The sequence below is a fragment of the Amia ocellicauda genome, chromosome 19, assembly GCF_036373705.1.
Source record: "Amia ocellicauda isolate fAmiCal2 chromosome 19, fAmiCal2.hap1, whole genome shotgun sequence".
Taxonomy (NCBI): domain Eukaryota; kingdom Metazoa; phylum Chordata; class Actinopteri; order Amiiformes; family Amiidae; genus Amia; species Amia ocellicauda.
In genome coordinates this window covers 26561263-26584083 of record NC_089868.1, presented here as the reverse complement: position 1 = coordinate 26584083, position 22821 = coordinate 26561263, and the positions used below count along the sequence as shown (strand labels likewise).

Here is a 22821-nt window from a genome sequence, read left to right as displayed (position 1 = left end):
ACGCCCACTGCTCTCACCCTGAGGACAGAGAGACCCTGGGCTGGAGACGGAGCCGCAGTGCTGCTGAGTGGCCAGAGGGGGGTAGAGTGTGCCTGGAGTTCCCAGGAGGAGGTAGGACGACCCACCCCCCACCCCAAAACCAGGTCCCTCCTGGGCCCTGTGCTCAGCCCCAGCCCCGGCCGGCAGCCTCCACCCTGAGCAGCTGCAGACCTGTGTGTTGGACTGAGCAGGGTGTGTGTGGGGCTCTGTCTCACAAAGGATAAAGGTGCATAACAATTATTAATAATTACAGTATAATGAAGAAATAAAAATAAAGAAATACATCCTATATATATATAAATATATATAAGTACTTATTTGCTCCCTCCCTCCCTCCCTGTTCAACTCGAAAGACCTCCGCTGGCAATGTCAAAGGCTGGGCACGTTTTCCCCAAAACCATTTACAGCCGGCTTGACAGTGGAGCTCCGTCTGTCTGTCTGTCTCTGTCTCTGTCTCTCTCTCTCTCCTCCCTCTCCCCCTCCCTCCCAAGCTCTTCACTCTCCTCCTGGGGAGCTGCTGTGCTCGACTGCTCTGGCCTGGCTGTTGTCCAGGCCCGGGGAGAGGGAGGGAGACACACGCACGCAGGGGCTCGATTGCTCCGGCCTGTCCGCCGTGATTCGGGAGTGAGCCGCAGTCTCTCCGCCGCGTCCACAGCCCCGCATCCCGCCCGTCTCTGCGCCTGCGGGACGGCACAGAGCGACCCAGCGGACCCAGCGGAACCGAGCCGCGGCGCCACCGACAGCCGGAGGTGAGGCAGCCCGCCGCCGCACGGCCCGGCAGTGGCCGCGCTGAGCCCGGGCATCAGGCAGTGTTGATGTTTGTCTTTTGTTGCGTTTCCTTTTGTTGCCTTCCTGCCCGCTGTGCGTGCGTGATCGCCGGGCTGCGGGCTGTGCTGTCAGCGCGGCGTGTGCGGGTCTTCACCGCCATGAGCAGCACATCCGTGTCACAGCCAGCCAGCTTCACGCACTGGTGTGTCGGTGGGCTCGGCTCTGGCTCTGGCTCGGCTCGGCTCGGCTCGGCGCGTCGCTGCCCCGCACTCTCGGACCCGCACAGCTGCGCTGATGTCGGCGCGGTGTTGTGAAATGTCGGAAGCAGTTCCGTGTGCGTGTGGAGCCCCGTGTTCGTCCGTCTCTCACCGGACACCCCCGCCGCCTCCTGCCTGGCCGTGTCCGCCGCTGTCTTCGGTTGTGGACCGGACTGTGTTCTGCTGGACTGTGCTGTGTTCTACTGGACTGGACTGTGTTGTGTGCTGCTGGACTGTGCTGTGTTGTGTTCTGATGGACTGTGTTCTGCTGGACTGTGTTCTGCTGGACTGTGCTGTGCTCTACTGGACTGGACTGTGTTGTGTGCTGCTGGACTGGACTGTGTTGTGTTCTGCTGGACTGTGTTGTGTTCTGCTGGACTGTGTTGTGTTCTGCTGGACTGTGTTCTGCTGGACTGGACTGTGTTGTGTTCTGCTGGACTGTGTTCTACTGGACTGTGTTGTGTGCTGCTGGACTGTGTTCTGCTGGACTGTGTTCTGCTGGACTGGACTGTGTTGTGTTCTGCTGGACTGTGTTCTGCTGGACTGTGTTGTGTGCTGCTGGACTGTGTTCTGCTGGACTGGACTGTGTTGTGTTCTGCTGGACTGTGTTGTGTTCTGCTGGACTGTGTTCTGCTGGACTGTGTTCTGCTGGACTGGACTGTGTTGTGTTCTGCTGGACTGGACTGTGTTGTGTTCTGCTGGACTGTGTTTTGCTGGACTGTGTTCTGCTGGACTGTGGTGTGTTCTGCTGGACAGTACTGTGTTCTGCTGGACTGGACTGTGGTGTGTTCTGCTGGACAGTACTGTGTTCTACTGGACTGGACTGTGTTGTGTTCTGCTGGACTGTGTTCTGCTGGACTGTGTTCTGCTGGACTGTGTTCTGCTGGACTGTGGTGTGTTCTGCTGGACTGGGCTGTGTTCTATGGGACTCTGCTGGACTGTGTTGTACTGTTTCTATACAGACTATACAGTATAATGCTGTACAATGTTGTAATGCACTGGACTGTGATGCAGTGCACGGTACTGGACTGTTGTGATGCAGTGGACGGTACTGTTGTGATGCAGTGTGCTGTGGTAGTTTAATTGTCAGAACTTCAGTGGACTGGACTTTACTGTAATGGGCAGAACTGTATCATTACTGTAAACTGAGTCTTGACACTGTACAACACGCAGACTGTACACTGTGCACTACAAACACTGGACACACACACACACACACACTAGACACACACACACACACACACACACTGGACATGACACACTGGACACACACTAGACACACACACTAGACACACTGGACACGACACACTGGACACACACACACTAGACACACTGGACACACACACACACACACACACACACACACACACTGGACACACACACACTAGACACACTGGACACGACACACTGGACACACACTAGACACACTGGGCACACACACACACACACACACTAGACACACTGGATACACACACACACACTAGACACACTGGATACACACACACACACTAGACACACTGGATACACACACACACACTAGACACACTGGACACACACACACACACTAGACACACTGGACACACACACACACACACTAGACACACTGGACACACACACACACACACACTGGACACACACACACATTCTTCCATCGCTGTTACACGCCAGCACACACTGTATACACACAGACACACTCCCTCTCTCTGTGCCAGCACTTCTCCCCTCTGAACAAAGCCCTCTCTGTCCGGCGCGACTGCACACAGCTGTGCGCTTCAGTCGAGGCTCGGTACCCGGGTGTGCAGCTCCGCAGGCCGGGGCCGCCTGTCACGGCGCATCGCTGCCCTGTCCGTCTGTGCAGCGCGGACCAGACCGTAAACCCGCAATTACCCGTCGGCACGGAAGCACAGTGCGGTCTCTGTCCCGCAGGTTACACGCAGCTTTCTGTGTTTTGCTTTGTTTGTGTGTCGGAGGAGAAGCTGCCGGCTGTCCGCTTGGATTTAGACTGAGACGTGCCATGTATGTTTTTGCTATGTAGGCATGTACATCACATGTGTGTATTGCATGTTTGTCTGCATGGATGCGGGACGTTCATAACATTGTATCCGTAATCACGCGTGACTGTGGTTCCGTCTCAGTCGGTCCTCAGTTGTTCGCTACATTTATTGCACAGCAGTGTCGCTCCGGAGAGGGGTCCCGGACTGAGACCCGGCCCTCCCCCACCGCCAGGCCCGCCCGGCGCCCGGCACAGAGCGGCTCTCCAGGGCAGCTGGCACCGAGGCCCCCTGGCACGGGTGGGGGGGTGAGGAGCACCATTGTCTGTGTGTGTGTGTGGGGGGGCTTGCAGTCCCAACTGTGTGTTTACATACAAAGCCTATGCGCTCCTGCCGTACTGTTAACAGCTGATAATAATAATGATAATAATCGTCTTCTTTTTATTATTATTATTATTATTATTATTGCTTATATATAGCGGTGCTATGTGGCCCGGCTGGTGTCTGTGTGTTGTGTGTGTGTGTGTGTGTAGCGGTCTGTTTCTGTGTGTGTGTGTGTGTGTGTGTGTGTGTGTGTAGCGGTCTGTTTCTGTGTGTTGTGTGTGTGTAGCGGTCTGTTTCTGTGTGTTGTGTGTGTGTGTGTGTAGCGGTCTGTTTCTGTGTGTTGTGTGTGTGTGTGTGTAGCGGTCTGTTTCTGTGTGTTGTGTGTGTGTGTGTGTGTAGCGGTCTGTTTCTGTGTGTTGTGTGTGTGTGTGTGTAGCGGTCTGTTTCTGTGTGTTGTGTGTGTGTGTGTGTGTGTAGCGGTCTGTTTCTGTGTGTTGTGTGTGTGTGTGTGTGTGTGTGTGTAGCGGTCTGTTTCTGTGTGTTGTGTGTGTGTGTGTGTAGCGGTCTGTTTCTGTGTGTTGTGTAAGCGTCGGCGCGTCGGTCCCGCTATTGTGGCGCTGGGAACGAATGGTGCTGCCAGAGACACGCAATGTAGTATTGTCTGTCCAGCACAGCTCTCTCTCTCTCTCTCTCTCTCTCTCCCTCCCTCTTTTCTCACACATTCAAATTCAAATTCAAAAATAGCTTTATTGGTGTGACAAGTGAGCAGCAGTCAGTGTGGGATAAACATCCTAAACATGAACGATTAGATCTAAGAGACATTTACCTACATATAAGAGTATTAAGTGTCAGCTTCTCGAAATTAGTCATTTATACAGGGAACCAGTTTCTCACGTTTACCTGCAAACTGGAGCCTCTCTCTCCAGGGCTGGACTGGACTGGACTGGATTGGACTGGACTGCTGCAGAGTCACGGGCTGGACTGTGATGTCAGAGGAGATTCAGTTCAGTTCAGTGGGTCCGGGGACAGAACTGGGTCTGGAACGCGGAACCTCCTGGTAACCCCCCTGTACCCCAGTCCCGCCGCCCTGCTGTCCGTGGACCACAGCGCAGGTCAGACGCCAGGCCAGCCCTGAGGTCTCGACACACTGCTGACTCACTGAGCGCACTGAGTCACAGCCCTGTGCTGGCCAGGGATGAGAGGAGAGCAGAGGGGGAGGGGAGGAAGAGAGGAGGAGGAGGAGAGGAAAGGGAGCTCTGTTCAGTCAGTGTGTCACTGTGTCAATGCTTCAGTGTATCAGTCAGTGTGTCACTGTGTCAATGCTTCAGTGTATCAGTCAGTGTGTCACTGTGTCAATGCTTCAGTGTATCAGTCAGTGTGTCACTGTGTCAATGCTTCAGTGTATCAGTCAGTGTGTCACTGTGTCAATGCTTCAGTGTATCAGTCAGTGTGTCACTGTCAATGCTTCAGTGTATCAGTCAGTGTGTCACTGTGTCAATGCTTCAGTGTATCAGTCAGTGTGTCACTGTGTCAATGCTTCAGTGTATCAGTCAGTGTGTCACTGTGTCAATGCTTCAGTGTATCAGTCAGTGTGTCACTGTGTCAATGCTTCAGTGTATCAGTCAGTGTGTCACTGTGTCAATGCTTCAGTGTATCAGTCAGTGTGTCACTGTGTCAATGCTTCAGTGTATCAGTCAGTGTATCACTGTGTCAATGCTTCAGTGTATCAGTCAGTGTGTCTGTGTGTCAGTGCTTCAGTGTACCAGTCAATCAATCAGTGTGTCTGTGTCAAAGCTTCAGTGTACCAGTCAGTCAGTGTGTTGCTGTGCCAGTCAGTGTGTCACTGTGTCAATGCTTCAGTGTACCAGTCAGTCAGTGTGTCACTGTGTCAATGCTTCAGTGTACTAGTCAGTCAGTGTGTCGCTGTGCCAGTCAGTGTGTCTGTGTGTCAGTGCTTCAGTGTACCAGTCAATCAATCAGTGTGTCTCTGTGTCAATGCTTCAGTGTACCAGTCAGTCAGTCAGTGTGTCAATGCTTCAGTGTATCAGTCAGTCAGTGTGTTGCTGTGCCAGTCAGTGTGTCACTTTGTCAATGCTTCAGTGTACCAGTCAGTCAGTGTGTCACTGTGTCAATGCTTCAGTGTACCAGTCAGTCAGTGTGTCGCTGTGCCAGTCAGTGTGTCACTTTGTCAATGCTTCAGTGTACCAGTCAGTCAGTGTGTCACTGTGTCAATGCTTCAGTGTACCAGTCAGTCAGTGTGTCGCTGTGCCAGTCAGTGTGTCTCTGTGTCACTGCTTCAGTGTACCAATCAGTCAGTCAGTGTGTCTCTGTGTCAGTCAGTCAGTCAGTGTGTCAAAATATCCCTTTAGCTTCTCGAGGGCCAGAGTTCCCTTCTCTGAACACAGTGGGCTGACCAGTATAACCAGCAAGACCAACACTGTGTGACCACCATGTGTTTACAGCCTCTAGAATCTGTGAGTTTTAGGAGACATCGTACACAGTGACACCTGGGCAGCTCTCTTGACCCTGGCAGCTCCCTGAGCCACCCTCTGTACCGTGGGCAGCTCTCTGGACCCCGGGCAGGAGGTCCCTGTCATCGCAGAGGGGAGATCGTTCAGGACCCCCGCACAACTTGGTCGGGGTAGAGAATTGAGACGCACTGTCAGAGCCGCCTGGCAGTGGAGGGGTTGGGTTGGGGTGGCATTTTCTGTGACTTTCATGCAGCAGACAGATGGAGCGTCACATGTGTGGCCCGTGTCCTCTGCTGGTGGACAGACAGCTAAATGATCAGCTTTGCAGACAGACAGCCCGTGGCAGCCCGTTCGGCCTGTGTTGTACCTGCTCTTTCAGCCTGTATTTATATCTCTCTAATTACATGTGTGCTACCCAGTAATCTCTCTCCTCTCGGCTCTCATCCTCTCCACCGTCTGTTCCGTAGTTCCCCCTCTAGCTCAGTCCTCCCCCTCTCTCCTTTGGCTCTCTCTCTTTTCCCTCTACCTCTGAATCTGAGTGTACAGTGTGTCCACTGTGCTGTGTCTGTGGGCTGTTACACATTGTGTAGTGTGTATGTGTGCAACAGGCTGTTCAGTGAAGGTGTGTGGGGTTATAGAGTGTGTAGTGTGTGTGTTGGTTGGAAGTGCCCACTGTGCTCTGTGTAATTGTGAGTGTGTAGCAGAGTGCACAGTGACTTTGTGAGTGTGTGTTTCTGTCTGGCTTGTGCTTCTGAAGGCTGGCAGCAGGTTGGGCTACTGTCTGATGGGGGGTGCACTATTTATAGAGAGATTCTCCCTCCCTCTCTCTCTGCCTCCATCCCTTTTCCTAAACGTTCCCTTCCCTCTATCCCTCCCCGTCTCCGTGTCCCCATCTCAGCCTCTCTCTCTCCCTCTGTCCATCTCCTGCTCTGCTTCTCCTTCTCTCCTTCCCTCTCTCCCTCTTTCCTTCTCTCCTTCCCTCCGTCTCTATCTCCCTGCATCACTCTCTGCTACGCAGTGTTTTTTGGTTGTTTTCCGGACGAGATGAAATACGACCTAATTTGGAGGTGATGCAATGTGCAAATGACATCACTCACTGAGGAGGGCTGGTTGCTATGGTGATTGCAGCTGCTGGGAGGGAGGGTCTGAGTGGAGGGTGGGGGGGGTGTGTAAGTCTCATGACTGGAAGTGTGCGTGCGTGTGTGTCTGCGTGCGTGTGTGTGTGTGTGTGTGTGTGTGAATGTGTCTCTGTGTGTGTGTGAGAGTGTGTCTCTGTCTCTGTGTCTCTGTGTGTGTGAGAGTGTGTCTCTGTCTGTGTGTGTGTGTGTGTGAATGTGTCTCTGTGCAAGTGAGTGAGTGTGCGTCTGTCTGTCTGTCTGTGAGTGTGTATGTGTCTGCGTGCATGTGTGTGTGTGTGTGTGAATGTCTCTGTGTGAGTGAGTCTGTCTGTATGTGTGTGTGTGTGAATGTGTCTCTGTGTGAGTGAGTCTGTTTGTATGTGTGTGAGTGAGTGTGTCTCTGCGTGTGTGAATGTGTCTCTGAGTGAGTGAGTGTGCGTCTGTCTGTGAGTGTGTGTGTCTGTCTCTGTGTGAGTGTTTGTGTGAATGTGTCTCTGTGAGTGAGTGTCTGTATGTGTGTGAGAGTGTCTGTGAATGTGTGTTTGTGTGAATGTGTCTCTGTGTGTCGGTCTGTCTGTGTGTGTGAGAGTGTGTCTCTGTCTCTGAGTGTGTGTGTGTCTCTGTGAGTGTGTGTCTGTCTGTCTCTGTGTGTTTGTGTGAATGTGTCTCTGTGTGTGAGAGTGTGTCTGTCTGTGTGTGTGTGTCTGTCTCTGTGTGTGTGTGTCTGTCTCTGTGTGTGTGTGTCTGTGTGTGAGAGTGTGTCTCTGTCTCTGTGAGTGAGTGTGTGTGTGTGTGTCTGTCTCTGTGTGTGTGTCTGTCTGTGTGTGAGTGTTTGTGTGAATGTGTGTCTGTGTGTGAGAGAGTGTGTGACAGAAAGACGTACCCGGTCTCCCTATATTATAGAGTGATGGAGCGCCCTCCCCCTCTTGCCTTCTGGCCTCTGTTCCCTCTCTCCTCTCCCTGTCACTCAAATTCAAATCAAGCTTTATTGGCACGGGCCTGTGTCCTCGCTGTGGCCAGAGCACTGACGGACAGGTCCAGGGCAGCAGGGTGCAATCAATAATATGGTGAATATACACTTCGGTATTTTACAGATATTACAGATTTTACAGATATTACAGATACAGATTACAGATAGAAAACCTATACTTATTAAATTCAATTTGAATCACTCTTCCCTTGTACTGTAATTACATGCAGCTGATGGGTAATTGCCTTTCAGTGAATACACCAGAGTACTGTCTCTGGGTCCGGGCATGCACTGGGACAGAGAGAGACACGGAGGGACACAAACACATGAGAGAGAGAGAGAGAGAGACTGACGCACTGAGACTGAATTCAACCACCTTATTATAAAGTGTGACCTCTGTATTTATGTGTGTGTGTGTGTGTATACTTTTAGAAACTGTAGCGAAATGCCTTGACACTCGTATTCCCCATGAGAACGTGATCCGTCTCTCTCAGCACTCGCTCAAGAGCAGCGTCACCTTGATGCCTCGAGCCAACCGAGCGACGCATGCAGCCCTGCCCGACTCTCCGCACGGCCGGGGGTGGGATGCCCTCTGCAAGGGGATGCCCTCCATTTTGTCCAATGTTCAGTCTGCCTAAATGTGCCAAAGCATACACTGCAGCCCCCAGTTTGAAAAGTGCCATTTGTCCCCCTCACATCTCCAGTGTCCCTGTCAGTCTATTACACACACTCTCTCTCTCATATATATTTCTTCTTGGTGTCAATCTCTCGTTTCTCTGTTTTGCTCTTTATTTAGTCTTTGCCAGTCTGTCACCTACTCTCCCTCTCTCGCTCTCTCTCTCTCTCTCTCATCCCCTCTGCTGGTTTCTCTCGGAAGCTGAAATCCCGACTCCTGTGGGACTGCGGAGTTTGCCACGGCTGACTGGGGCCAAAGCAGACAGATGCTGAAACACGCAGATTGAGATGCTTTATAAACGCCTCCAGATATTCACAGCGCGCAGAACAAGGGACTCGGTCTTCGTCAGCGCTCACAGACACACTTGCTCAAAAGTGCAAGTCTGTTTTATTGACATGACAAACAGGGCCAGTGTTGCCAAAGCAGCCGGTTTTACACAGAACACACCACTGAAGAACGAGGACAGTGAAATACACCAATATGTGGTTAATAGTTATAATAAAAATAATTAAAAGGCCTCAAAGATGTATAAATACACACATACATACATACATGCACATCAAAGATAGCTATAGATACACACACACACGGTGGCAGTGATAACATGAATACAGTGAAAATAAATAGATCCATAAATGAGTGTGAAGACTGATAGGAACAGCAGGACTAACAGAGCAGCAGTGATGATATCGAGGACCCAGGGCCCACACTGTAGTATACTGTAGTATAGTATAGTAAAAGGCCCACAGTGGAGCCAGCGCTGTCAGGGAGAGGGTAGTGGGGGTCGGGGGGGGGGTTGTGTCTGAGAGAGAAAAACATTTTGTTGGATCAAAGCCTCCCCCCACACCCCCCCAGCCAGCGCTGTTTGAAGCTGAAAGGGCGCCTTGGATACAGAGCGGCGGGTGCTGGACAAAGAGCCAGGTGTGCATGAAAGAAAGAAAGAGAGAGAGAGAGGGACGGAGGGAGTGCGTCTGTCTGTCTGTAGAGTTGGCTCCATCTCTGACTCTCTCAATTTATAACCGCATTATGTCCTGATTGGGTGGCCTGACAGACCGCTCCAGCGCTCATGAACAGAGCAATGGGACAATAAATACAGAAATCATACATTTAACATTAACATCTTTCACAGACATTTGTGTGCTGTCTGTCCCTCTTTCAGTGTGTCAGTGTGCAGGTGTGTGTTAACCCCCTCACTCGCAGTGTGTCAGTGTGCAGGTGTGTGTTAACCCCCCTCACTCACAGTGTGTCAGTGTGCAGGTGTGTGTTAACCCCCTCACTCTCAGTGCGTCAGTGTGCAGGTGTGTGTTAACCCCCTCACTCTCAGTGCGTCAGTGTGCAGGTGTGTGTTAACCCCCTCACTCGCAGTGTGTCAGTGTGCAGGTGTGTGTTAACCCTCTCTCTCGGTGTGCAGGTGTGTGTTAACCCCCTCACTCACAGTGTGTCAGTGTGCAGGTGTGTGTTAACCCCCTCACTCTCAGTGCGTCAGTGTGCAGGTGTGTGTTAACCCCCCTCACTCTGTGTGCAGGTGTATCTTAACTCCCTCTCTCTCCCCCAGGTGTGAGTGCAGTGCGATGCCCAGGCTGGGGGGGTGTTGGTGAGGCAATGGGCTGCACCTCTGCCAAGCAGGTGTCGGCCGTGCCCAGCGAGGAGGAGGGCCGGGGCAAGGCCTACAGCAATGGGGACCTCTTCACTGGTGAGTGCTTGCTGGGGGCACTGGGGTACCATACTGGGGCACTGCAGTACTGACAGAGTTACACACTGACTGATCAGGGCAGTCAGGTACAGTACAGTTAGAGTATAGTGCGGTACTACAGTACAGTTACAGTATAGTATGGTATTGTGATACAGTATAGTACAGTAAAGTTACAGTATAGTGCAGTACAGTTACACTAGTGCAGTATTGTTACAGTACAGTTAATATTGTGATGCACAGTAGTTACAGTATAGTGCAGTACAGTTACAGTACAGTTAGTATTGTGTGATACACAGTAGTTTTGGGTAGTACAGTTACAGTATAGTGCGGTTAGTTACAGTACAGTTATAGTATAGTGCAGTTACAGTATAGTACAGTATTGTTACAGTACAGTTAGTATTGTGTGATACACAGTAGTTACAGTATTGTGCAGTACAGTTACAGTATAGTGCAGTACTATTATAATTTATTTATTGGCAGGTGCCCTTATCCAAGGCGACTTACAAAATATAAGCACAATACGGAGTTCAAAAATACAGTTCAGTACAAGTCATATTAGTATTGTTACAGTATAGCGTGGTACTGTTACAGTATTGTTGCAGTACAGTTACAGTATAGTGTGGTACAGTTATAGTATAGTGTAGTACTCTTAGTATTGTTACAGTGTAGCGCAGTACAGTTACAGTACAAGTACAGTATAGTACATGGTGTGTAATGCAGGTGGCTGTCTAGTATTACTGTGCGGAGTCTGAAAAGAGCAAAGAGAGGGAGAGAGAGGGAGAGGGCCTGAATTACAGGCTCAATTAAAGTGATCGGGGAGATCCTGTGAGAGTGAGCAGGATTAGGGATAAGCTTTGAGGATTAGGGATTATATCCAGGTCTGGGACCTGTGCAGTCAGGAGCAGCAGGACAAACACGCCAGAGACACGGCATGGGGTGGTGGTGTTGCGTTTCCTCTGGTTGCAGATGGGTGTTTCCAAAACGTATTGTGCCGTTGATGTGTGCAGGAGGGAGAGAGACGGAGTGAGGGAGGGAGGTGAGAGAGAGGGTGCAGGGAGAGAGACGCAGGTGGGAGACAGAGCAGCACAGTGACCGTGGAGAGAGAGCAGCCAGTTGACCTCAATTCAAGGGATTAGCCTCTTTCCTTTCACTGTCAGCCTCCTGTTTCGGTTGCTTTCTCTCGCTCTCTCTCTCTCTCCCTCCCTCCTTCACACCCTCGTTTTCCCTCCCAATCTCTTTGTCACTGGGGTTTGATGGTCTTCATGGCTGTATGGGCAGAGCAGCAATGATGGCAACACACTGACACATACTGACAAAATTGTGCACACCGACACACACTGCCAAGACCGCACACACCGAGACATACTGACACACACCGCCTCTGACACACTGTGACACAGCAGCGCTCTCACACCCTCACACTCTCACTGAGACAGGAAGCTCTCTGACCTCACTGACAAACGGAGGAAGAGGGATGGGAGGGGTGATTCCCATAGAAACATTCAATAAGCACTCCTCCCTCGCCTCTTACCCCCTCTCTCTCATTGACACACTTCTCTGTCCCCACTACTGTCCAGCCCCCTCTCGCTGTTCTCCCTCTATCCCTCCCTCCCTGGGAGAGCTGTAATTACTGCATCTAAACACAGAGCCAGCTCCCATCAGCAGACTGTCAGGGCATCTGCTCCGGAGAGAGACAGAGAGAGAGAGAGAGAGAGGGACAGAGAGAGAGAGTTGTTTTTGTTTTTTGTCTTACTTTATTTTCTATAAATAAATTTCCTGTTTATATGTATCAATTATATCACATGCTTTGGCAATATACAAATGCCATGCCAATAAAGCTTGCATTGAACTGAGAGACAGAGCGGAGGGATAAGGGTAGGAGGAGTGTGTTTCCTTGTGTGTATAGGATGTGTGTGTGTGTGTGATTGTGTGGTTGTATAGAGGGCAGCAGTGTGATTGTCTGTGTCTGTGTGTGTGTCTGTGTGTGTATGTGTGTGCGTGAGGGACAGTGTGTGTGCAGGGAAGGGCAGTCTGGGGCCGCTCCAGTGTAAACAATCAGGGCGAGGGCAGATAGAGGGGCTGATAGGGAAGGTTAGTGTGTGTGTGGGCGGGGTGGGGTGGGGTGGGGGAGACTCCTGCACTCCTTCAATAAACAGGACCCTGCACCCCGCCCCCCCCACACCCTGCCTGTTTACAGCACGGTCATCTGACCCCGGTCCACAGCCCCTTCCACTCGAAGGCAGCGTCACATGACCGTCCTCCCAGCCCTGCGCTTCCTATGACTATCAGTATTAATTATTCATCACCATTATTAATGTCTTTATGTGTCGGAAGTCTTTATCCACGGAGCCACAGGAGGAACATAACCACACAGTTGTTAAATACTGTGGGAGACATTTTCTATTTCAGTGCGTGTGCGTCTGTGCGTGTGACTCTGTATGGAAGGGTTCATCTGTGGGTCACGGTGTCTGTGGATTTGTGAGAGGGGAGTGTGGCCGTGCCTTTCTTATTCACCTCTCCCTCTCTCCCCCTGCAGACGAGTACAAGATGAAGGGAGTGGAGGAGGTGAAGTACATGCGGCGAGGAGAGGAGGACCGAGTGAATGCACGCAACCAAGAGAACCTGGTCAGTAAGAACACGCCGACGCACACACACTCGCTCACTCACTCACTCACATACTGACACACAGACACACTGACAGACAGACACAGACAAACTCGCTCACACTGACAGTTATTGAACAACACTGATACACACACACACTGTGCGGTAACCCCAGGCGCAGTGTGCAGGAATGTGTGTGAGTGGGTGGGGGGTGCGCAGGTGTGTTACAGCAGGTACCGACACGCTGCTCTTGTCCTGCACATCCCATAATACTCCTCTGCACTGTCAGCAGGGGAGCTCGTCAGCTGATCACTAATTTACAGTGTAATTAATGAAGATCAATACTGCCAGACTGACTGGCCCTCAACCCCCCACTGACCTGACCCACTACTCTTTTCAAGCACGCATGCATGCACATACACAAACACTGTCCCTCTCTCTCTCTCTCTCTCACACACACACACACACACACACACACACACACACACACACACACACACACACACACACTGTCACTCTCTCACACGCACACACACACTGTCCCTCTCCCTCTCTCTCTCACACACACACACACACGCACCCACTGTCCCTCTCACACGCACACACTGTCCCTCTCACACACACACACACGCACACACAGTCCCTCTCTCTCACACGCGCACACACACATGCACACACACTGTCCCTCTCTCTCACACGCGCACACACATGCACACACTGTCCCTCTCTCACACACACACACACACAGTCTCTCTCTCACACACACACACGCACCCACTGTCCCTCTCTCACACGCACACACTGTCCGTCTCTCTCACACACACACACACACACACACACACACACACACGCACACACACACACACTGTCCCTCTCTCACACGCACACACACACACACTGTCCCTCTCCCTCTCTCACACACACACGCACCCACTGTCCCTCTCACACGCACACACTGTCCCTCTCACACACACACACACTGTCCCTCTCTCTCACACGCGCACACACACTGTCCCTCTCTCTCACACGCGCACACACACATGCACACACTGTCCCTCTCTCACACACACACACACACGCACCCACTGTCCCTCTCTCACACGCACACACTGTCCCTCTCTCTCACACACACACACACACACACACACACACTGTCCCTCTCCCTCTCTCACACACACACACTGTCCCTCTCTCTCTCTCTCACACACACTGTCCCTCTCTCTCTCACACACACACACACACTGTCCCTCTCTCTCTCTCTCACACACACACACTGTCCCTCTCCCTCTCTCACACAGACACGCACCCACTGTCCCTTTCTCACACGCACACACTGTCCCTCTCTCTCACACACACACACACTGTCCCTCTCCCTCTCTCACACACACACACTGTCCCTCTCTCTCTCTCTCACACACACACACACACTGTCCCTCTCTCTCTCTCTCACACACACACACTGTCCCTCTCCCTCTCTCACACACTCACACACACACACTGTCCCTCTCCCTATCCCTCTCTCACACACACACACTGTCCCTCTCTCTCTCACACACACACACACACTGTCCCTCTCTCTCTCTCTCTCACACACACACACACACACTGTCCCTCTCTCTCTCTCTCACACACACACTGTCCCTCTCTCTCTCACACACACTGTCCCTCTCTCTCTCACACACACACACACACTGTCCCTCTCTCTCTCTCTCTCACACACACACACACACACTGTCCCTCTCTCTCACACACACACACACACACACTGTCCCTCTCCCTCTCACACACACACACTGTCCCTCTCTCTCTCTCACACACACACACACACACTGTCCCTCACACACACACACACACACACACACTGTCCCTCTCCCTCTCTCACACACACACACACACTGTCCCTCTCCTTCTCTCACACACACACACACTGTCCCTCTCTCACACACTCATTCGAACACACTCGCTTGTTGTGTTGTGAGTGACAGTGTTCTGTTGCTGTGACAGTGTTGAGTTTTCACGGTGCTGTGTTGTGACGGTGCGGTGTTGCTGTGACAGTTGTGTTGTGTTGCAGGAGAAGAGCGCGGCGCTCAGGGGGAAGCAGCACAAGGACATGACCGGAGCCAACACCTCACGCACCAAGTGAGCCCCAAACACTGCACTGTGTGTACTGTGGAGGCTGTGTGCAAAGTGTGTGTGTGTGTGTGCGTGCTGTGTGTGCATGTGCCGCCATGTTAATCTCAGAGACTGTTCATGTGTGCACGTGTGCGTGTCTGTGTGTGTGAGTGAGTGTGTAATGGTGAACTCTCATGCTGTAATTGGTCTCTCCCTCTTTCTTTCTCCAGTATCCACACGTCAGAGAGCCAGCAGGAGTTCTTCAGGATGCTGGACGAGAAGATTGAGAAGGTTAGCGAAGGAGGGAGGAGTGAGAGAGAGGGAGAGGAGTAGGTGGGTGGGTGGGAGGGAGGAGTGGCAGCAGGAGAGCTGGGAGATTTAATGCCATGGGGAGCACACGGGGCCTCTTCTCTACACAGGGTGTTGTGTAGCTGTGTGTGTCAGACAGTGTGTTGATCAGCAGTGGGACCCTCCCGATTTCACAGAGAGTGTGTTCAGAGCCAGAGCTCAGTTCACAACATGGCACTCTCTTCCCTCTCTCTCTCCAGGGTCGAGACTACTGCTCCGAGGAAGAGGAGGATGTGACATAGCACAGTGGCCCCCGACCCACACCCCAGCTCCCTCCCCCTCCCCCAGCTCCCTCCTCCTCTGCCATCCTGCCCCCCCATCCATCGCAGAAACCGAGTCAAGAGAAGTGCGGGAGACACACACACAGACACAGAGAGAGAGAGACGGATGGACGGACAGAGAGACAGACTGCACTGCTGACCACCCTGCCCTGCTCTGCTGGAGAGACGGAGAGAGAGATGGAAGGCAGGAGGAGGGGGAGGAAATGGGCCTGCAGAGAGAGAGAGAGAGCGAGAGAGTCTTCTACCAGACTGTCCCTGTGCCAACCCCAGCTCTCTCTCTCTCTCTCCCTCCCCCTCTCTCCCTTTAAGCAGCAGCACCGAGAGGGAGGAACAGCCAGCCGAGATGCCCACACTGGATCCCTCCAATCCTCCCTCGCTCACTGAGGACGGGAGGAGAACAGACACTGGGGAGGAGGCAGGCCACCCCGAGCCCTCCGTTCGCACCCGCCTCCATCGCTCCATCCGGGTGACGTCTGCCAGGGAAGCGGAGATGCACAGAATGAGCGAACGAGAGAGCGAGCGCAGAGGGAGAGCGGAGGACAAGCCTGCACTCGTTTGCTCTGCTGCTTCCGCGTTCTTTGCCTCCCGAGAGGAGGGGGGGAGGTGCAATTACAGACAGACGGAGGGAAAGGAGTGGGAGAGAGAGGAGAGGGAGGGGGACCCGGACTGCACTCGTCCTCTCCATGGACAGGCCCCTGATGAACACTACTGACTCTGATTCGACCCCGAGTGACCCTGAGGGGACAGCTTTTCAATCTCTGGACTTTTGCCTTCGGAGTACCTGGATTCGTCTTTTAATATATATATTTTTTATTTGATATATATATATGTGTGTGTATGTATGTATATATATATATATATATATGTGTGTGTGTGTATATATATATATGTATGTATATATATATATATATATATATATATATAATTTTGTTTGTTTTTCTTTTCGGTTGTTTCCCATTTGCTTCTGTTGTAGAAACGGCCCGTCAGAGGTTGAAGGTTAAAGGTCAAAAGGTCGTGGCTCCTGTGCCCTGGTGTGTCTCAGCTTGAGCCCCTACTCTACAGATGACACAAACACACACACACAACCCTTATTGTCAACAGTGGACTACTGTCTGTCTGTCTGTGTGTCTGTCTGTCTTTGTGTGTGTTATTCCCACTTCATACCGCAGTGTAGTTCCAGTATTACCGCACTGCCCCCAGCCATAGCCATAGTGTCATTACACCAGTGTGTCTCAGCCCTGCTCCTGGAGCCCCCCACCCCCTGTGTGTCTGCAGGTCTTTTGTTCCACCTCTAATTGGCTTAATTGGACATTTAATTAAACATGAATTGCTTAATTGGATTAATAGCTTAATCGTCTGCTGTAAAATGATTGGATATTAAGGCTCTGCTTCAGGAGCTGAGAACAGACAGACAGGAGACGCACTGAGTGGGGGGTGTCTGTGTGTAGGGGGGGGCAGTTGGGAGACACCTCCAGATCTCACTTCTGTTGTCATGGTTACTGGATTCTTCCTGTTATTTCTTTTAAACATTTTTTTTCTATTAAAATAAAAAATAAAAAAAAATACACAGGAGCTGACTGTCTCACTGTCACACTGTCTGACACACTGATGCCCTGACTGTCTCACTGTCCGTCTCCTCCTCACTGTGTGCGTCTCCCTGTGATGGAGTGATCTGTGTCCAGATCAGTCCCTCGGGGGCAGAGTGACCGCAGTGCCCTGTGGACCGCGTCTGCGCAGGGAAGGGTTGACCCCCTCCTCGCTCCCCGGCAGCGTGGGACAGGAAGCGGCTCACGGCCCCCACGCTCGGGGCAGGAAGAGCAGCACGTGACGGTGACGAAGAGTTGGGATGTGCTCTGGTGCCCCCTGGTGAGGACAGAGGGAACTACACCCCATTCATTAGTACTGATGAGAGAGTGCTTTAAACTGGGACTTTATTCTGTGTATTCAAGCATGTCGGTATTCACTGCCACAGTCAGCGCTGGTCGTAAGGGGGGGGGGCAGCCGCTCGGTCAGGACAGAGACCCCCGGCTTGGACAGTCCACTGTGGGGTCCGGCTGCTCCCCTCACCCCTCCGTGGATAAAATTATTTAAAAAAAAATAACATAACACTGGAGTTGCATCACAATTCAGTCTCCAGGACTGTCCCCACCCTGGACCCTGTCCACTCCGACTCAACGTTGACCTCCAGTGGCCTCAGTTGAGCCCATGACCTCGGCTGACCTGCACCAGTAACCCAGTCTGTGTTGACTCGCTGAACTGGCCGGTCTTGACCCCGTGACCCCAGGTTACCCAGTCGGCGCTGACCCCGTAACCTCAGTGCAGGCGTCTCTTGCGGTGCTGCCGGTGCCCCCGGTCCATGATGACGTCGGGGGGCTCGGGGGTCACCAGGCCGGGGGTCAGGCGGTGGTAGACCAGGCTGGAGTCGGAGGCCACGGCACACAGCAGAACTGCGGGGGGGGGCGGCGCACCGGGGTGTGGGGGGGCCAGCAGTGAGCGCATCCTGAGAGAGATGGAGAGAGGGAGGGATACACCAATCAGATACAGCTCGCGCTCTCTCTCTCTCTCTCCGCACCCTGTCTTCCTGCCCACCCTCAGCCTTACCATTTGTGGCTGATTGACCTGTGACCCGGAAGTGGTACAATGATCTGTGTGGGCTGACCTTCCCCCTCACGGCCCTCCAGTAGCACCAGCTGCAGCTCAGAGCTCCCCCTGCTGGACACCTGCTGCCACTGCCGCACTGCACAGAGAGATGGGGTTACACACACACAGCACCGCACTGTGGATTCAGAGACACGCGTGGACTCTCCCCTCTCCCTACCGTCAGTGAGGTCCAGGTAGGCGAGGAAGGCAGCGTGCAGCTGGGCCTCATCCCCCACGTCCAGAGACAGCATCTCCTGGTACTGAGACACAGACGCACAACACGGACACTGTCACTGCTCTGAGACACACACACACACACACACACACACACACACACACACACAGTCACTGAGACACACACAACACAGACACTGTCACTGCACCGAGACACACACACAGTCTTTGCACCGAGACACACACACACTGTCACTGCACCGAGACACACACACACAGTCACTGCACCGAGACACACACACACACAGTCACTGAGACACACACACACACAGACACTCACTGCACTGAGACACACACACAGTCTTTGCACCGAGACACACACACACTGTCACTGCACCGAGACACACACACACAGTCACTGCACCGAGACACACACACACAGACACTCACTGCACTGAGACACACACACACACACAGACACACACATTATCACTGAACTGAGACACACACACACACACACACACACACACACAACACAGACACTGTCACTGCACTGAGACACACACACACACACACACACACACACACACAACAGACACTGTCACTGCACTGAGACACACACACACACACACACACACACACAACACAGACACTGTCACTGCACTGAGACACACACACACACACACACACAGTCACTGCACTGAGACACACACACACACACACACACAAAAGACACTGTCACTGCACCGAGACACACACACACACACACAGTCACTGAGACACACACAACACAGACACTGTCACTGCACCGAGACACACACACAGTCACACACACACAGTCTTTGCACCGAGACACACACACACTGTCACTGCACCGAGACACACACACACTGTCACTGAGACACACACACACACAGACACTGTCACTGCACTGAGACACACACACACACACAGACACTGTCACTGCACTGAGACACACACACACACACATTATCACTGAACTGAGACACACACACACACACACAACAGACACTGTCACTGCACTGAGACACACACACACACACACACACACACACACACACAACACGGACACTGTCACTGCTCTGAGAAACACACACACACACACACACACACAGTCACTGAGACGCACACACACACACACAACACAGACACTGTCACTGCACTGAGACACACACACACACACACACACACACACACACACACACACAGTCACTGAGACGCACACACACACACAACACAGACACTGTCACTGCACTGAGACACACACACACACACACACACACACACACACACAACACGGACACTGTCACTGCTCTGAGAAACACACACACACACACACACACACAGTCACTGAGACGCACACACACACACACAACACAGACACTGTCACTGCACTGAGACACACACACACAACACGGACACTGTCACTGCTCTGAGAAACACACACACACACACACAGTCACTGAGACGCACACACACACACAACACAGACACTGTCACTGCACTGAGACACACACAACACAGTCACTGAGACACACACACACACACAGTCACTGAGACACACACACACACACACACACACATACAGTCACTGAGACACACACACACACACACACACACACCAGTCACTGAGACACACACACACACACACACAACACGGACACTGTCACTGCTCTGAGAAACACACACACACACACAACACAGACACTGTCACTGCACTGAGACACACACACACAACACGGACACTGTCACTGCTCTGAGAAACACACACACACACACACAGTCACTGAGACGCACACACACACACAACACAGACACTGTCACTGCACTGAGACACACACAACACAGTCACTGAGACACACACACACACACAGTCACTGAGACACACACACACACACACACACACATACAGTCACTGAGACACACACACACACACACACACACACACACACACACACACACAACAGTCACTGAGACACACACACACACACACACACACAACACGGACACTGTCACTGCTCTGAGAAACACACACACACACACAACACAGACACTGTCACTGCACTGAGACACACACACACACACACACACACACACACACACACACACACACAACACGGACACTGTCACTGCTCTGAGAAACACACACACACACACACACTGTCACTGCACCGAGACACACACACACACACACACAGTCACTGAGACGCACACACACACACAACACAGACACTGTCACTGCACCGAGACACACACACACACACACTGTCACTGCACCGAGACACACACACACACACACAGTCACTGAGACGCACACACACACACAACACAGACACTGTCACTGCACCGAGACACACACACACACACACACACACACACACACAGTCACTGAGACGCACACACACACACACACAACACAGACACTGTCACTGCACTGAGACACACACAACACAGTCACTGAGACACACACACACAACACAGTCACTGAGACACACACACACACACACACACACACACACACACACACACAACACAGTCACTGAGACACACACACACACACACACACAACACAGTCACTGAGACACACACACACACACACAACACGGACACTGTCACTGCTCTGAGAAACACACACACACACACAACACAGACACTGTCACTGCACCGAGACACACACACACACACACACACACACACACAGTCACTGCACCGAGACACACACACACACACTGTCACTGCACCGAGACACACACACACACACACACACACACACACAACACAGTCACTGCACCGAGACACACACACACACACACACACACACACACACACACACAACACAGTCACTGCACCGAGACACACACACACACACACACACACACACACACACAACACAGTCACTGAGACACACACACACACACACACACACAGTCACTGCACCGAGACACACACACACACACACACACAGTCACTGAGACACACACACACACACACACACACACACACACAGTCACTGCACCGAGACACACACACACACACACACACAGTCACTGAGACACACACACACACACACACACACACACACAGTCACTGAGACACACACACACACACACAGTCACTGCACCGAGACGCACACACACACACAGTCACTGCACCGAGACGCACACACACAGTCACTGAGACACACACACACACACACACACACACACACACAGTCACTGAGACACACACACACACACAGTCACTGAGACACACACACACACACACACACACACAGTCACTGAGACACACACACACACACACACACACACACACAGTCACTGAGACACACACACACACAGTCACTGAGACACACACACACACAGTCACTGAGACACACACACACACACACACACACACAGTCACTGAGACACACACACACACACACACACACACACACACACACACACACACACACAGTCACTGAGACGCACACACACACACACACACACACACAACACAGACACTGTCACTGCACTGAGACACACACACACAACACGGACACTGTCACTGCTCTGAGAAACACACACACACACACACACACAGTCACTGAGACGCACACACACACACAACACAGACACTGTCACTGCACTGAGACACACACACACACACACAGTCACTGAGACGCACACACACACACACAACACAGACACTGTCACTGCACTGAGACACACACAACACAGTCACTGAGACACACACACACACACAGTCACTGAGACGCACACACACACACAACACAGACACTGTCACTGCACTGAGACACACACAACACAGTCACTGAGACACACACACACACACAGTCACTGAGACACACACACACACACACACACACACAACACAGTCACTGAGACACACACACACACACACACACAACACAGTCACTGAGACACACACACACACACACACACACACACACACACACACACACACAACAGTCACTGAGACACACACACACACACACACAACACGGACACTGTCACTGCTCTGAGAAACACACACACACACACACACACACACACAGTCACTGCACCGAGACACACACACACACACACACACACACACACACACACACACACACAGTCACTGAGACGCGCACACACACACACACACACACACACACACACACACAACAGTCACTGAGACACACACACACACACAACACGGACACTGTCACTGCTCTGAGAAACACACACACACACACACACACACACAGTCACTGCACCGAGACACACACACACACACACACACACACACACAACAGTCACTGAGACACACACACACACACACACAACACGGAC

General features: G+C 52.1%; 2 protein-coding genes across 4 annotated transcripts in view; one reads left to right on the top strand and one right to left on the bottom strand.

The window, feature by feature from the left end:
- The first annotated feature begins 573 nt into the window (after window positions 1–573).
- LOC136714473 (uncharacterized protein C1orf21 homolog) lies at window positions 574–17224 on the top strand. Of its 2 annotated transcripts, XM_066691992.1 has the most exons (7): window positions 672–788; window positions 4306–4491; window positions 10170–10307; window positions 12844–12932; window positions 14983–15050; window positions 15254–15314; window positions 15572–17224. In XM_066691992.1, the coding sequence occupies exons 3-7, from the start codon at window positions 10217–10219 to the stop codon at window positions 15611–15613; spliced, it is 351 nt and encodes a 116-aa protein (XP_066548089.1). In that variant the 5' UTR covers window positions 672–788; window positions 4306–4491; window positions 10170–10216; the 3' UTR covers window positions 15614–17224. The 2 variants fall into 2 exon arrangements, with proteins under 2 accessions (XP_066548088.1, XP_066548089.1); XM_066691991.1 differs by lacking the exon at window positions 4306–4491 and having other exon boundaries at window positions 574–788.
- A 342-nt stretch (window positions 17225–17566) lies between these two features.
- The window catches only part of tsen15 (TSEN15 tRNA splicing endonuclease subunit), a 13758-nt gene continuing 8503 nt past the window's right edge, over window positions 17567–22821 (bottom strand). For both annotated transcript variants that reach the window (XM_066691989.1, XM_066691990.1), the window contains 3 exons: window positions 18471–18552; window positions 18254–18389; window positions 17567–18152 (listed from right to left, as the gene is read on the bottom strand). In XM_066691989.1, coding sequence (XP_066548086.1) covers window positions 17966–18152; window positions 18254–18389; window positions 18471–18552 — 405 coding nt within the window. In that variant the 3' untranslated portion in view covers window positions 17567–17965. The remainder of the gene's footprint in view (window positions 18153–18253; window positions 18390–18470; window positions 18553–22821) is intronic.